The following is a 14,722-nucleotide window of genomic DNA, read 5'->3' on the forward strand; positions in this document are numbered from 1 at the left end:
TTCCGGAGAAACCGGGCAAGTGGATCGAGAAAGGCAGCTTCAAGACGTTGAACGAGTGGAACTGAAATAAAGACATACTTCCTCTACGGAAGCTTGCTGTGAATACGATGTCCCCTGAAAAGGCTCAAAAGGCGGATATCTGGACCCCGCAATTGCAGACAATTTCTCCGAGTTCCCTCTTGGACTGTTAAGAACATGGCTACCTATCTTGGCATATATCTTGGCCTCTCTGAAGGTCGAACATCGCCCGCTGTTAGAGAGGATGTGGTCATGGCGGGACGTAGCCATGCTTCCGATAGTCGCCAGATTTTCCGTGGATGGAGAATCCCCATGCATTCCTACACCTATAGAATTGAAACAAGCGATGGTCCTGTTCATGGATCTAGTGACGAATGGTGATTTCACCCCTCTCGTCAAAAGGCCACCATATATTGGAATCCGACCCGCGTCGTTTCCGAGTGTTGAAGAAGCCAAGCAACAACGCGTCCCGTTGTCAAAGCAGATCTTCAATAACTACAACCTGTTGAAGATGCCCATGCAGAGACATGAGACGCTTTTCATCTCGGCATGGAAGAAAAACAGTGTAAACCTGCGCACCAATGTATTTGAAAAAGAGTGGTCTGAGATGAACCGGAATCATAATATGGCTTTCAAAGACATGCTGAACTGGAGAGCACCGACGGAACAGAGTTGCAAATGGCCACCTATCATCGTGGAAGATTTCAGTTACAAGGACTCTTTCCTAGTCTTCCTGAAAAGCCGAGCCAGCGTCGGTCCTTCGGCATTCTACTGGCTGGACAAAGAGTCATGGCAGATAGGGGTCGGGGCCAACATTATCAAAGTGCCATATTTGTCAGATTGAGGAATGATGCTTATGGGAAGAGAGACTATGGAAAGTTACGGCGAACTTTTCGAAAAAAAAAAAAAGACTGCCGAGTCTGCAAATTGGCGGATTCTAACGAGGCGAGCCTTGAATCTGCATGATGGCCTCATGACAATGGAGGTTCAGGCGCGCATTTATAAGTTCTTAGTCGACTGCTGTTTTGAGATTCTGCGTCTGGACAAAATCAAGTGGATGGGACTCAACTTTAAACCAGAGGTTGGACAATCTACTCTCACCCAACAGCCGCAAGACTTATTTGAGGTTAGAGTGGCGGAAAGAATTGTTCTAGCACCATGACTAAGGAAGAAATAGAATGAGAGTTCTAAAGGTCTTCTTGCCGACCGGCCTTGTGTGTATGGGACGCTGCTGATGGGTGCGATAAGGACAGAAAGTGGAGGAACACTTACAGCCTTCTCTCATTTGCCCCCGCGAGCCCCGCTACATTCTGGCAAAGGAAGGGGAACAGTTACTTATTGAGGTGGATAGTACAGTATGGGAATAATGAAATAATCAAATTTCAAATTCTCACACAAGTTAAAAGACAAGTTAGGTCGACCAACTAGACGAGCGAGGAGCGAGGAGCGAGATGAATTTACTGGAGCAACATAAGAGTGCATCATTTTCTGGAGGACACTGGATCAAGAGTTCAAATGGAAATTATCCACCACTGAAATCACTTTGATAAGATTCTCACTATCATCCTCTACCAATCAACACTCATAGAGGCTATCTCTACCCCATGCGATGTAGTCTGGGTTTCCACACGCATCCTTCCTGTTGTACGCGCAGCCTGAGTCCGTATATACTCCTTAATAATCTCATCTTCCTCATCCGGAACAGTTATAATAAGTTCTCTATCACCTTCTGCCTTCTGCCTCTCTAGCACGATGTGATACATTGACTCAGGACATACGATCGTAGATTTAACGGTCATGCCGTTATAACTGCACCGCTTTCCCGGGTAGTCATTCGCAAAAACCTCATCCGGGATCTGAAGGGGCCCGAGTTTTGCCGTTAGGAACTGGGCCAGCCAACCGTCGATGCAAGCTTGGTGTAGATTCATCTCATCTTCACCACGAGCAAAATAATCTGCATAGGCGTGGCGAAGGCCGAGGCGTTCTCGAGCGTTCTGACAGTTCTTAAAGCCGTAGTCCACCTCAACGGATCTAGTGGGCCAGACCTCTGTCGTCTGTGTGAATTTCTTCAACTCCCACACACTCTGGCGCCACTTTCCAATATCCCGCATGAGGGTCTCGAAATTGTGCAAGTTCGCGATGCCAGGATCGAGCTTGTATTTTTTGAAGAGCTCTACTATCGTAGATTCATCCATAGCTTTCCAGAACTCCTCGAATTGACACCTCTCGATGAGCAGTGCGTAGAGATGAGATAGCCATTGGATTTCATCCTGGTTGCGGGCTGTGCAAAATCCGAGAGAAACCCAATTATCCTCGTCGGCTCCCGGCATGTATTGGTTGAGTATCTGAACATAGAAAAAAAAGGCCGAACGTTTCGCTTCGGGCTCAAGCTCCGATGGCGCCAGTCGCCTGTCTTCCGCGCTGAGGTGCATTTTCATCGATTTAGGTATGCTTCCCAACCCCTGTTCTGAGTCCCGTGCAAACCCCTCCGTATGGCCAACCCAGACCCTTTCGCTACCCAGAAGAGACGGGGGAAGCTGTGCACACCGGGAGACAATAAATTCTTTCAGCATGTTTTTCTGCCATGCCTCTCGTATTTCTTCTACTGTGACCCCATGGAGTATCAACTTGCGGTACGTCTGGAACAATTGAAACCGCTCACGTCCGGATCCAAAATGGAAGAACCCAAAAGCTTTGAGTACGTTTTCCTCAGCCGGTAGTTGATCACCTGATTGACAAGCCTGTACGAGATAATGTGCTTCGTCCATGGGACGTCCTGAACAATGGAACTCGTGGTGTTCCCAATGCAAGTTGCGACAGTCATTGTCACAATAACTGACTGAATGACATTTGCAGCGCGACATCGGGCCTCGAGGATATTTCTTACAATAAGCACATACCGTCCGAGTTATTGCTGGCTCATCATGACTTTCAAGAGTTTATTCAGTGGATACCTCATCGCTTTCTGCATCTGATGGCGGAGGCGACCTATACTCATTACTCTCGGTCCTATAAGTAAGATGGTCTCAACTGTTTGATTCTGCAAGCTGTGAAGAATGAGATAAATTTACATACACTGGGGCCTCTGGTCGCCGACTAGACATTGAGAACCATTTAGATTCTCTCTCTCGCTGTCGAAGATCTTGACTTGAACTAGCGAAGGGATCGTCAACTTTAGCAACCTTGACTATCGGAGTAGTCATAGTTGACTCCCTCGCGGCATCCATATGCGGTAGGTCTTGCCGGCTGACCTCGGTGCGAAGAACTTGTAGGAGATGGTTGACAACAGGTTCCCATCTCTGTATGTAAGCGTCTTTGATCACAAGAACCGGCGGTAAGGTCCATAGTGAGTACATTTTGCCATGATTAGCCCGAGTATAAAACATACCGAGCTTCCGTACGACATGACCGCAAAGAAAGCACATTTTCTTGCTAATCCCAAGATATGTGAACAGCTGATTGTTGTTCTCACGGTTAAGCAAGTAGGTAATCATTCTTATCTCTGCATGAACCCATCTAGGTTCGGCTGGCTGCGCTCGCAAATTCTTCTCTTTGTTCGTCGTCGATGACTTAACAGTAGTTGTAAGCTTTTGCGGAATTTTTCTTGGTTTGTAGCCAATTAATAGTTGGATATGAATTTTTTGAAAGCTGGGTACATCTCTGGCGACAGCGAAAAAAGTGTTGGCGGCGATCTCAGGTCTGCAGATAAATGCCATTTCAAGATTTATTCGCTGGATTTGCTTGGGGCCGAGCTTGTCGTTGACCCAATTGGGCTGCGGTGCATACTCCTTGTGTTGGGAGAGGCTTCCCATAAATTCGACAAACTCGAGGGGTGATACGGTTTTAGACAAGAATTTTCCACAACACCACAAAAGAACAGCCTTGATGTGGGGATCAACATGTTTCACCAGTTTCTTGAGCTTCTCAGCATGATGCTGGAGTCTGGCATGATAGTAATTGGCAAGAAGCTCGCGAACGACATGAACATGGTCTTGCTGAGATGGCCCTTTGAATACAGTTAGGAGAAATGACCTTGAACTAGCAAAGGTTCGCCATGGCCTACCTCTGGAAATCATCTCCATTAAGTCGACAAGTTTATTCAAAAATACCTTGTCCTCCTCCACCCACTTCGCATTCCGAGCAATAACGATCATAACTTGGTCCTCCTCTCTATTATGGAGGTACATGTTACGTAGGAGGCATGCTTTTCCCGACATACTATTTCAGCAAGCCGATCGAGAAACTCCGTTTTGATTTGTTTCGTGCCATCTGTCGTAAGCTGGGCGGGAAAGACAGTCGATAGATCGTCATCGTCATCTGAGTCGCATTCCGCTTCATCATCTGGCAGAACGACGTCTAGGGGTTCTCGTTGTTGTTGCTTCAACTGGCATTGAGCAGCCAAGTTGACTATTTCAGATTCCTGCTCCTTAAAAAATCGCCAGATTGGGCTACCAGTTCGCTGTATAGTAGCTGGCACTGGAATTGTCGTAATACGATTCATTTTGTGATATTGAAAAGGAAGACCTCCGGGTTGAACTGGGCAAAATGAGGAATGGTATAGGAAAGCAGATGCAGTTGTCCTCACTGTTATCTAAGAATTGGAAGGCAAGGAGCAGGCGTCAATTGGAAGGGGCCAGAAGTGAGTTGGAGTCTCATAAGTCTTCTATCACCTTCCGAGTCGCTCTGTACATGCGCCCTCAGAAATTGGTTCAATTTATTTTCTTCTTATTGGTCTGACAAAAATTAGGTGGTAGTGCCGCAAGTAGGCCCGTCACTGGAGGCTGTCTCAAATTCCCGTAGAGAGACGGAGAAAATATATATCAAATGTAGGATCTAAGGTTACTGTGAAAGTAGATGGAACTGTTCGTTGATTTTTGGTAATATATATACGAGTATAGCTCAATGTGGTGACGGGCTTTAGCAACTTGGGGGGCAGAGAAAGATGTTCTCTTGGAAGTGAGCACCTATATGGCAAATGGTCTATCTCTGCTCACAGGCGTTCTGCATCATCAATGCTACGCATTTGAACAAGCTGCCCAAATATCTTCACGGGCGCCGCGGGGGAGGTGTCCTCCGCGCAACGAGTAAATGGACCAGAGGAGTTCTGGTCATGGGAGGGCACATAAGGTGCTCTTGTGGGCAGGTCAACATCCTTGGAACGAGGGAGCAGGGGGCTACTTGGGAGCACGCGTCGGGTTGGGTGCGGAAGCCAGCTTTGGGTCCCGGTGGTAGATAACGAGTCAGTAACGATGAGTGTGGGAGAAGCAGATAGTGTTTCCGTGGGACTACAAGCGGGCTCTCGCTGGGGCTGGTGTGATGATGAAAACTGCCGACCTTGGTCCGGCCTCTCTCCAAGTACTTTGTCCTCGTCCGTGATGTGACGTGTGCGTTGGATGGGTGACTTAGTAGAAGGAGGGATCTCTGAAGTAGAGAGGTCCGACCTCAGGTGGGCGCCGTACTGTGCATTAGCTGAGAGTCTGGACCTGAGTAGATCTGGGCTCTGTGAGCGTGTGAAGCCTTGATTGGCACATCTATCTGGAGGCGTATGTATGCCTTGGCTGTTTCGTGGGTGTTGGCTGTGAGGTTGGCCTGTGATCTTGATTTGAATCTGGTCCAGGGGATTGTCTCTGTCCTTCCAGTAACGGGACTTGGGGACTGCAAGTATCTTTTGATTCCCATGAGTCGCTGACAAACGCTTTCGGTCTGTTTCAGTCAACCTGCGTCGCTTCCCAAAGTGCTCCGCCTCGTGAGCTGAGGTGAATGCGATTTCCAGAGGGCGAGCTGCGGAGACTGCGGCCCAGTCGGGGTCTTGGAGGAGGCGGCGCTTCAAGTTATCCAAACGACCAGTGCTGTCAGCAGGAAAAGACTCGGCCAATGGAGACAGACTCGGGCTGAAACCCGTGAAGAGTTGAGGGTCAGTGCAACGACTCGAGAGGAAGGGGTTTGGCGGGGGAGGGGGTAGAGTGTAGGCCGTGGCCAACGGCGATGAACAGTTAACAGTACAACTGACTGGTTCTGTGCCTCTCCTCCCGTCATCTGCCCATCCCTGCAGGTCGTATCACCATCAAACCTATCATCACCACCGACATTCGGGTCTGGAACCCCGCGAAAGGTCGAGGGCTGCCGAGGCGCGTTGCTGGCCTGCTGGCGGGATTTGCCAAACTTCTGGTTCTGTGTTTTGGACAGGATGCCCTGGCGAGCAGAATGTCGACGCAACTGCCCTCCCGTCCAGTTCATCTTAGCGTGAGGTTGGAGGAGTAAATAAAGTATGTTGTAGTATGATTTGAGCTCATGATAGAGCCGTGGGAAGCCGGCGCCGTAGTGGAGTGTCTCGAGTGGAGACTGGACTTGGCCTGGTGGCCTGAGGATCATGGTGTAAATAGTGCAAAACATGCAAATACTATCACGTGACCTGTCGCACAAAATTGCGGCAATTCCAATTTTCCTTCCTCCTCTTCTCTCATCCAACCATTCAGCGCCTAGAATGGCCATGGAGATTGTGATGCAAAGATCTCAACCCGTCCAGTGACTACTAACCCACGATCTCGCAGGCAATTCCAGCTGTCTCCTATTCTTGGATTTGAACAATCCTGGTTCATCGCAACTGACCAACTCACCCGGGTCCACAGGTTGCAGCTCACAGGTAAGCTACCAACCATTTTCTATTTTGCGTGCTTTGTTGTGTGCGCGGACCTCCCAAGCCCAGGTCCATTCGACTGGACTGGACTGCCTTGCCTTTTTTTGTCTTCTCTTTTTCTTTGGATGATGAACCAATCTACCAAAAGCATAGTTCACCTGAGATCTTCGGATTGCTGAACGAAAAACTTGATCCATCTTTAACCTTTATCTGATATCCATTGTGTTACATTTTTGTGCAACTGTTTCGTGTCTTCGAAGAAGTTGAATCGTGGCTAATTCGAATATCCACAGTGCAACACGGCAATCCCAATATTCCGGGATTATTCCGGTGGCCGTGCAGGCTTTTGGATGTCCAGCAGCCAGTCACAGTTCGTCACAGAAGCACTCCTCAGGGTTAGCGGGTTGGGCACCCGAATCTTCTGCATTGCTGCCCAACGTGGGCCAAGATGGTTCGCTCCGGCCCGCAATGTTGGATCCATGGAATGATTGTTCTCTCTTCTATCCTCACTATTATTCTTCTTCTTCTTCTTCTTCGTACTCGGTAGTTTGTCGGTAGCAAATTAGAGTTCCCAGATAGACTACTCCGTACAATCTGCCTTGTTTCAAACCTGTTGCTCGCAACGCTACAGCATGCGCGATCCCCTGGTCGCATCACCTTCTGCCCTTGTTCCCCGTCGCTTCTCATCCAACGACTCTTTCTTGACAGCTGCAACCTCCAGCACTGCCGGCCGTCCCGTCGCCAACTGGTACTCCGGATGCATCACCCTGTTCCGTAACCCTCCGACGTGGACTGTTCATCACCATACAATCCTCGTCAACATGCGACGGAGCACCTGCCGATCGTCCAAATGGGACATCATCCTGCAGTGTCAGCGGCGAGGCGCATCCAATCATGATGCTGAACCTCTTCCGCCAAGCACTCGAGACGCCAAACTAGTCTCACACCGCTAGAACTGTCTGGGATTTCCCCCACTCGGGGCGCATCTACTGGATCGCATCGCACAAACCGGGTCTGTCGGTGCCATCACCGCTAGTTGACGAGTCCCCCCAGCACTGGCTATCAATGGTGCCAACAAGGCAAGCCAGCAACTGCATACTGCGAGTCTGGCACACGCCATGCTCGATAGTCGTGAATAGTCCCACAATCCCCTCTCCAAACCTCCTGAGAAAAAGCACGGTGATTTTTTGGGCGCTGCTAAAAACCCGCTGATCCCCCCCTCCTCTTCCAATTCCCTTTCTTCCTTTCCCAACTCTGGATACACCTCTACAAATCGACCATACTTTTGTGGACGACCATACCCCTTGCCTTGCTACATCTACAATCTTATATACCCTTCAACAGATTTCGCCTACTCCACACGCCTTCCAATCCCTTGGAACTTGGACAACCATTATACTCGACTCATTGCCGTGGTTTTCTTTTTCTTTGCCCAAGGATTTCTAGCCACATACTCCCTGGACAGGATTTTGCTGTGTTTTTGTTCTTGCCCAGGCTTTTTTCGTCTGCATCTATTGCCGACACACAACAGGTAGTCCCCTTCACATTTCTTTACACTTCGTGCGTTTTCTTCATTCCTATGCGAGCTTTGCTTTGATTTTGTTTTCTTGCCAACTGGATTTGTTCCGTGGATCCGTGGACATGTTTCTCCGACTGGATTTCGACACTTCTGCCATTTCCCTGGACTACACGGATCTTAGCCTTGACTTTGCTGGTACCTTGCCATTGTTCATGTCAATCTTGACAGTACAAACAAAAGATTAATGCTTCTTTTGCCATGGATATGTCACTTAGCATCCGCTAAGTGACTGGGCTTTTGATGAGTGCTGTTTAATGTTGCACGCTCTTCAATTCGACTTTCTGCCGCTGGATTACTTTGCCCTGGATATATCTTTCATCTGGTTTCCCTTCGTCCAAGCCTGGACTGAAGTGGATGGATTTCCCCTGGATTTTATTTCTGGCCTAGATACACTCTGGATTGCTATACTCCTTATGACCTTTTGAAAACAATGATTACATACTCCCTGGATTGAACATGGCCTTCATACACGAGCAGCCAACCTGGATTTTGATCTGGACTCTCATGAGCTGTTATGCTTTGCTCACCAACACAAGGAATCTTAAGCAGCTGCTTCTGGAATAATTATCTGGCCACTGATTGAACGGACCTGACCTTGCAAGCCTTTGTTGGTCATCGCCGAGAAATTACTGCTCTTTCTTGCTGGATCACCAAGGATTATGATGAATTTTCAAACAGCTATTGATGGCCATGGTATGCTCGACTCGACTCGACAGATGAAAGGCCCTCACTGGCAATAAGCCTCGTCAAAATATCCCCTGGAATATATGCCGCCTGTGATTACCCTAGGAACTTTTCTATTTCATCGGCCTCGGACTTGACTTACTCTACAACATGACTGTGGTGCGTCCGTAACCACCAAACCCACAGACCCCCGAGTATGCTAACAGTTCCTAGGTTGATCGAATACCTGGACCCTTGGACTCTCATGTTTCATCTCGTTTTCTTGATTGTTTTTGTTCTTTTTTTTTTTTCTATCTAGCTGGGGTGTAGATTACTGACTTGATGAGCTTTTGTTTCCCACAGACCTCACAACACACACATACACAATGTCTCCCAGGACCAACATTGACTCCGAGCGAGTCTCTCTTTCCAATTCCAGACAGAGCTCCATGCTATCAGGATTGCCCACTATGGCCTCAAGAACTTTCCAGGATGATGACTTGTCAAGCCAAGACAACTCGTCTTTGTGCTCCCCTCACACAGCCCATGGAATTCCCCAGGATATGAAAGACTGGAGTATGAACACTTCAGAATCTCTCGATCAGGCCATGTCTTCCAAAGAATCTCCCCAGGTGCAAATGCTTTCTTTCTCGCTGTCTCAGCAGCTGATGACCCCCACGGTCGGACCCAGTGATGTGATGTACACAGGCGTGGACTTCCCAGCAGTCTCAGACCTGCATGATCATGAAATGCCTCGGGACTTTTACTCCTTCGTGGATCTTTCTTCCATGGATAATGATGTCTGCGTGCAAACGAGCACTCCGGATGATGCTCTGTCTGTTGCGCACAGTTCCCACACTGAGGATGGCCAATACATTGCCGGTCACGAATCATGGAATGCTATGATGGCTGATGGCCAGTACCCTGGAACCACTCTGGATCAACTCTCGTCAAATCTCTTCCAGACCATGCCGGTCTCTCCACCCTTGACCGAAGCTAGTAATGATATTCCCATCACCTCTGCTTGCTCCCACTCTGGATTCCCATCTTTCATGGCCCACGATGATTCTTTCCTCGGAGACTACAGCACGTCACCCATCGGCAACCCCATCATCAACCCAGCGGAGCCCTTGTTCCCCAACACAGCGCCTCTGAGCGAGAAGGACCCTAACAGGTAGGTTCTTAGAACTAGTTCATCATCAACGAAATCCCCTCCCAATATCTGACCACTTGCCTCTACCCCTACAGGACCATCAGGCCCTCCAAGCAATCCCGCCGTGGAGCTCTGCCCGCATCCCAATCCCAGGTCAAGTCCGAGTCCGAGTTCTTCCCTCAGGTAAAGACCGAACAGGACTTCTTCCCTCCTCTGCCCGTGAGGGAGCCAACCCGCCAGAGATCCAAGGACAGTGCCGATGCCCGCAACCCGCGAGACCACCACTTCTACCATCTGGCCCCCCAGAACGATGGAAAGTACCACTGCCCATACTCCGGTGGAGAGAAGCCATGCACCCACATGCCCACCACGCAAAAATGCGCTTACCAGCAAGTACCCCTTGGCCGATCATGGCATCTACTCCCCTTACAACCATCGATTCAACAGCTAACCGACTCAAACTGTACAGTAAATACCTGGACTCCCACCTGAAGCCCTACCGGTGCAAGCACGCCTCCTGCGTAGACAACATGCTGCGTTTCTCCTCCAACGCATGCCTCTTCCGCCACGAACGTGAAGCCCATGGAATGCACGGCCACGGAGAATGCCCCCACCTGTGCCTGTTCGAGGGATGTGAACGATCGGTTCCTGGATTTGGATTCCCCCGTAGATGGAACCTGCACGACCACATGAAGCGTGTCCACGACTACGTCTCCTGCGAGCGTCCCACTTCCCAGCCCGGCTCCCAGCCCAGTTCTCCGGAGACCTCGCCCGGTGCTCCACCCAAGAAGAAGGAATCTACCTCCTCCTCGTCGTCGTCTAACCGCAAGAGAAGAGGGGTCACGGGCGCCACCCCGGCCCCGACTATGAAGCGCACTCGCTCTGTCCACTCCCAGGCTGGTTGCACCAAGGCTTCCCAGGCTTCTGCCCAGAATGGCCAGCGTCTCCAGAACGCCGAGCGGAACTACTACAAGGTTCGCGCTCGTCTGGTCGATGAACTCGCCAAGATTACCCCCCAGGATACCTCCATGCATGAGAAGGTCAACGCCAGCTTGCAGGAACTGTACACCCTTGGCCTGCAGTACCGCCACCTCGAGGCCGGCCATGCCGTTACTCGTGTGCCAAATGGACTCCCCGCGTGAAGAATTGCTTCCGAGAAACCCTGTACATGTACTCCCTTCTTTCCTAGCCTGGAATGGGATACGATACAGGATGGATTTTTGAACCTTTTTGAACACCAGTGGAGAAACCCGATCATTTGCTGCCCTCTGTGAATTGGAATTCCACGGCCGAAACTGCGTTTGCCCTGCTGCCCTTGCTTTTCATCTTTGAAAGGACCTACCTACTTGGCCATCGTGCACGGATTAAGTGTCCCTTGTGTAGCAACCCCGCTCCAAGGATTGGGGCATCTCCCGCGTTGAACCCCCCACACCGGGACTCGCCCACGGGCTTACCTCTCCCACAAGGATATCCAGATGGAAATCTTGTGCATCGGAGCCGGGCACTCCGAGTACAAAGGATTATTCCGTTCATTTCGAGTCGTTACTGATGAGAATATTGGTTAGACCTGGGATATGGTAGCCGCAAGGAGGAATGGATAGATATGGAAACATGGCAAAAAAGACCATGCTTCTCCAGGACTACTGAAGATGACAGTAGAGTGGATGTTAAAGATTGATTATGTTTGATTTTCCTGTTTTATAGATTTGTTTCTGCGTTAGGTGTTTTGTTTTCTTGTCATTCCTGTTTTGACTCGATGCTTTGTCTGTTCTTCCATGCGAAAAAATACAAAAGAATAAAAGCTTATCACTTCATCCAATCCACGTAAAAGATCTTGTGCAAATCGTAATCTCATTATCTCATGACACGCTATGAAGCTCTATCAGCATGGAGAGACAGTGTTTGCGTCTCTGTCTGGCGTCTATATAAAAATTCGAAGACACCCACATCTACACATCAGTATTCTCCACGCCCCCAAACTCATGATTCAAGAACCGTACAAATGCATCTCCAACACTCTCTATGGCCAACGAGCCCTGTCCCGCACCATGACCATGACCGATATACCTCCGATTCAGACTAATCCACTGCCGCCGCATACGCTGCAGCTTCGGCAATGCCAGAATTCCACCCGCACCGGCCAATTCATCCGTCGTACCGGTCGTGGCGACATGAGCAGGGATGAGGACTGGAATAGAAGATTCCGGGACCTCGATCGCGATGCCCTTCTGGTGCGTGCTTTGTGCCAAAGCCACCTCGGCGGATGGATTCGCCTGCGTGAATGCGCGGATAGCATTCACGACGGCCGTGGTGCGCTTTTCCATCGCGTAGAGGGCGCCGGAATCGGTCGCTACGGCTTGCACGGTGGCTTGGTGCGGGATGATCTTTGGGCGGGTGGATTGACCGCGGTTGAATGCTCGGCCTGAGGTTGTTGTGCTGGCTAGGTCGGAGAGGGTGGATGAGGCGAGTGATTGGGTGAGGTTGGATACAGGGGTTTCGGTAGTGGATTCGGCTGATGGGAGGACGACGCCTGATAGAGCTTGGAAGATGTCTGCTACTGGGGGCTCGGCGTCTGACCAGGGCACTGTGAAGAGGGGTTTGTCCCAGCGACTGTGGGTGCTGGGTTCCTCATAGCGGAAGATGAGGTTGTTGAGGAGTTCTGGTGTGTAGGCTTCTTCATCGTCGTTCGACTCCTCCGGCTTGGATGAGATATCTTCGGTGCAAATCGATTGTACCTCCTGGGGTGAGCTGCCATCCTTTTGCTTCGCTTCATCCCGACGCAGTCGAGCGTCGTTGTTCGCGACGCACTGATCGACGGGTGTTCCAACGTGAACCTGCGCAATCACATTAGTAACGATACCCGAGTTTCGCTGACCCAGCTCGGACACATACCACACAGCACGTTGTATTAGAAGCCTTGGCCTCACACCACAATTGATACCTCCATCCCTTGATGTAATTCATTCCATCCAGAATGACAATGCTGTCCCGGGCAAGCACACGCTTCGCTCGCGCATAAGCCACACCCCGGGCCTCCTTTTCCGTCCTAGCATGATCATAGACCGTCCTTGGGTGCGACTTGTCATGGGAAGGTACAACGTGGACTTTGTATCGGGACTTTAGCGGGGCTGGCGAGCCTGGCTCGGTGGATGCGAGGAGCTCATCTTGCGCCTTTTCTATTAGCGACGCGAGTTGGTTTGCGCGGTAGCTCAAACCGGAGCAGGGGTATCCGGTGAGAATGACGAGCTGCGTTCATGTCAGCTTTTCTCTTGCGACAAAATCATAGGTAGATATACTTACCGGCATCGTGGACGGTTGAGGTGTCTAAGTTCGCGAACTTTTTTTCCCGCGGGGTTGCGGGGACATGTGACTCCGGATCCATTTGCTGTGGCGGGGCTCTTCTACTGTTCGGATCATACTGTACTGTTCCTGCATAATGATAAATTGAGCCACTGCTGAGAGAGGATTGTTTTCTAGATCTACTGTTCTCTTGGAGTTGAGATACAGATGGATTTAAAGACCAGTTCAAAGAGCAGGTAACAACCAAATATATGACATGATGTTCGTGCTATTTCTCTATATATATGCTTCTTTGAGGCAAAAGAATGCCAGGGTATCAAGCGGTATTCTAAGCGGTTATAGATTCCAATTCTTCTGGCTTCCAACGAAGCTCATATCCGAAAACTGTCTTTCGAAGGGTCTCATCCTGCAAAGGTATTAGTGTCAATGTTTCCAAGGCAATGGCTTAGTATACTTACGCCTGGGTCGTCCTCAAAGAGCACGTGGTCCATCAGCTTTTGGAATATCTTGGTCACACTGAATCCACCTTCTTCCGCCCGCGGAAAGAACTTCTCGGTCTGAGGGAGCAGCCATGGCTCATAAGGTGTGAAGATCACCAATGCAACAGCCTCGGGGGTCTTCTTCAAGGTCAGCTGCATAGTCTTCACCAGGTTCGCATGCTCGGGATAGTTGTAGATCACATCCGCCATGATCAACACGTCGAATCCAGAGGGCTCCCCGTTGTTAGCAGGAGGCAAGTATGCCAGTAGTGGTTCAACTGAGTTGCCCCATTTGTATCCTTCCACATGCAGTCTCTCCTGCGAGTCGGGGCGCTTAGGAATCATCTCGCTGGCCAGGTCGGCATTATATTGCATGTTAGACACGAGGTCTGGGTCGTAGTAGTCGGTCATCACGACGGTGCGAGCACCTTGAATAGCGCTCACAATGCTGGGCACACCCGCGGCGGCACCAATCTCGAGAACATCCTTATCGCGGATCAGCTCGTCCGTCCGTTCCTCGATATAGTGGGAACTCGTTCGCCCAGCATTCCATAGGAGGTTGCCCTATTATAACAAAAAGGGTCAGCGGGTTCTATCTTGCCATTGAAGGGCAGATCATGCGATTTGCTCGCCTTGGGCGGGGTCGTACATAAAGCGGGTGGCTGCCCACGAGACGCACGCGCACCGTCTTCCCACAGAGCATCTGATGCTCGCTAAAAGTAGGGGGTTTCTCCTCGGGGTAGAACCCTTCGGGATCCTTGAACATGTCCCCCGTATCGAAATCGTCCTCCATGGCGCACTTTTGGCTTAATTGTTCTTCCAGAAAAAGACCACAAGAAACTGTGGAAAATATCGGTTATCAGCTTATCGGGAGCTTATCAGGTGGGGTGCCC

General features: G+C 50.0%; 7 protein-coding genes across 7 annotated transcripts; 3 read left to right on the top strand and 4 right to left on the bottom strand.

The window, feature by feature from the left end:
• Nucleotides 1–364: 364 nt before the first annotated feature.
• On the top strand, nt 365–862 carry N7473_009646 (uncharacterized protein; the record flags this gene model as incomplete). The annotated part of the gene is made up of 1 exon (XM_057155585.1): nt 365–862. The coding sequence occupies one exon, from the start codon at nt 365–367 to the stop codon at nt 860–862; it is 498 nt and encodes a 165-aa protein (XP_057006715.1).
• A 724-nt stretch (nt 863–1,586) lies between these two features.
• On the bottom strand, nt 1,587–4,519 carry N7473_009647 (nucleic acid/nucleotide deaminase domain-containing protein; the record flags this gene model as incomplete). The annotated part of the gene is made up of 5 exons (XM_057155586.1): nt 1,587–2,759; nt 2,973–3,027; nt 3,094–4,024; nt 4,082–4,184; nt 4,238–4,519. The coding sequence occupies 5 exons, from the start codon at nt 4,517–4,519 to the stop codon at nt 1,587–1,589; spliced, it is 2,544 nt and encodes an 847-aa protein (XP_057006716.1).
• Nucleotides 4,520–5,008: 489 nt separating this feature from the next.
• On the bottom strand, nt 5,009–6,390 carry N7473_009648 (uncharacterized protein; the record flags this gene model as incomplete). The annotated part of the gene is made up of 2 exons (XM_057155587.1): nt 5,009–5,945; nt 6,029–6,390. 2 exons carry the CDS (start codon nt 6,388–6,390, stop codon nt 5,009–5,011), a joined length of 1,299 nt encoding a protein of 432 aa, XP_057006717.1.
• Nucleotides 6,391–7,287: 897 nt separating this feature from the next.
• N7473_009649 (uncharacterized protein) lies at nt 7,288–7,608 on the top strand (the record flags this gene model as incomplete). The annotated part of the gene is made up of 1 exon (XM_057155588.1): nt 7,288–7,608. The coding sequence occupies one exon, from the start codon at nt 7,288–7,290 to the stop codon at nt 7,606–7,608; it is 321 nt and encodes a 106-aa protein (XP_057006718.1).
• Nucleotides 7,609–9,367: 1,759 nt separating this feature from the next.
• On the top strand, nt 9,368–11,192 carry N7473_009650 (putative C2H2 finger domain protein; the record flags this gene model as incomplete). Its single annotated transcript, XM_057155589.1, has 3 exons — nt 9,368–10,071; nt 10,146–10,439; nt 10,520–11,192. 3 exons carry the CDS (start codon nt 9,368–9,370, stop codon nt 11,190–11,192), a joined length of 1,671 nt encoding a protein of 556 aa, XP_057006719.1.
• A 799-nt stretch (nt 11,193–11,991) lies between these two features.
• Nucleotides 11,992–13,371, bottom strand: N7473_009651 (putative RNA polymerase II Elongator complex associated protein Kti12). The gene is made up of 3 exons (XM_057155590.1): nt 13,351–13,371; nt 12,943–13,296; nt 11,992–12,884 (listed from the first exon to the last, which is right to left on the bottom strand). Exons 1-3 carry the CDS (start codon nt 13,354–13,356, stop codon nt 12,000–12,002), a joined length of 1,245 nt encoding a protein of 414 aa, XP_057006720.1. The 5' UTR covers nt 13,357–13,371; the 3' UTR covers nt 11,992–11,999.
• Nucleotides 13,372–13,583: 212 nt separating this feature from the next.
• efm7 (putative nicotinamide N-methyltransferase Nnt1) lies at nt 13,584–14,642 on the bottom strand. The gene is made up of 3 exons (XM_057155591.1): nt 14,479–14,642; nt 13,809–14,393; nt 13,584–13,756 (listed from the first exon to the last, which is right to left on the bottom strand). Exons 1-3 carry the CDS (start codon nt 14,620–14,622, stop codon nt 13,679–13,681), a joined length of 807 nt encoding a protein of 268 aa, XP_057006721.1. The 5' UTR covers nt 14,623–14,642; the 3' UTR covers nt 13,584–13,678.
• Between the last annotated feature and the right edge of the window lie 80 nt (nt 14,643–14,722).

The sequence above is a fragment of the Penicillium subrubescens genome (genome assembly GCF_028828155.1).
Source record: "Penicillium subrubescens strain IBT 31985 chromosome Unknown utg000006l_segment0_segment0, whole genome shotgun sequence".
Taxonomy (NCBI): Eukaryota; Fungi; Ascomycota; class Eurotiomycetes; order Eurotiales; family Aspergillaceae; genus Penicillium; species Penicillium subrubescens.

What these genes read in the sequence shown, in the direction of transcription:
- N7473_009651 (XM_057155590.1), bottom strand. An exon ending in CTAATACAACGTGCTGTGTG is followed by an intron (nt 12,885 to 12,942) that starts GTATGTGTCCGA and finishes GTGATTGCGCAG; the next exon opens with GTTCACGTTGGAACACCCGT.
- efm7 (XM_057155591.1), bottom strand. Translation starts at nt 14,622, where the DNA reads ATGGAGGACGATTTCGATACGGGGGACATGTTCAAGGATCCCGAAGGG. An exon ending in TGGGCAGCCACCCGCTTTAT is followed by an intron (nt 14,394 to 14,478) that starts GTACGACCCCGC and finishes TTGTTATAATAG; the next exon opens with GGCAACCTCCTATGGAATGC. An exon ending in TCTTTGAGGACGACCCAGGC is followed by an intron (nt 13,757 to 13,808) that starts GTAAGTATACTA and finishes ATACCTTTGCAG; the next exon opens with GATGAGACCCTTCGAAAGAC.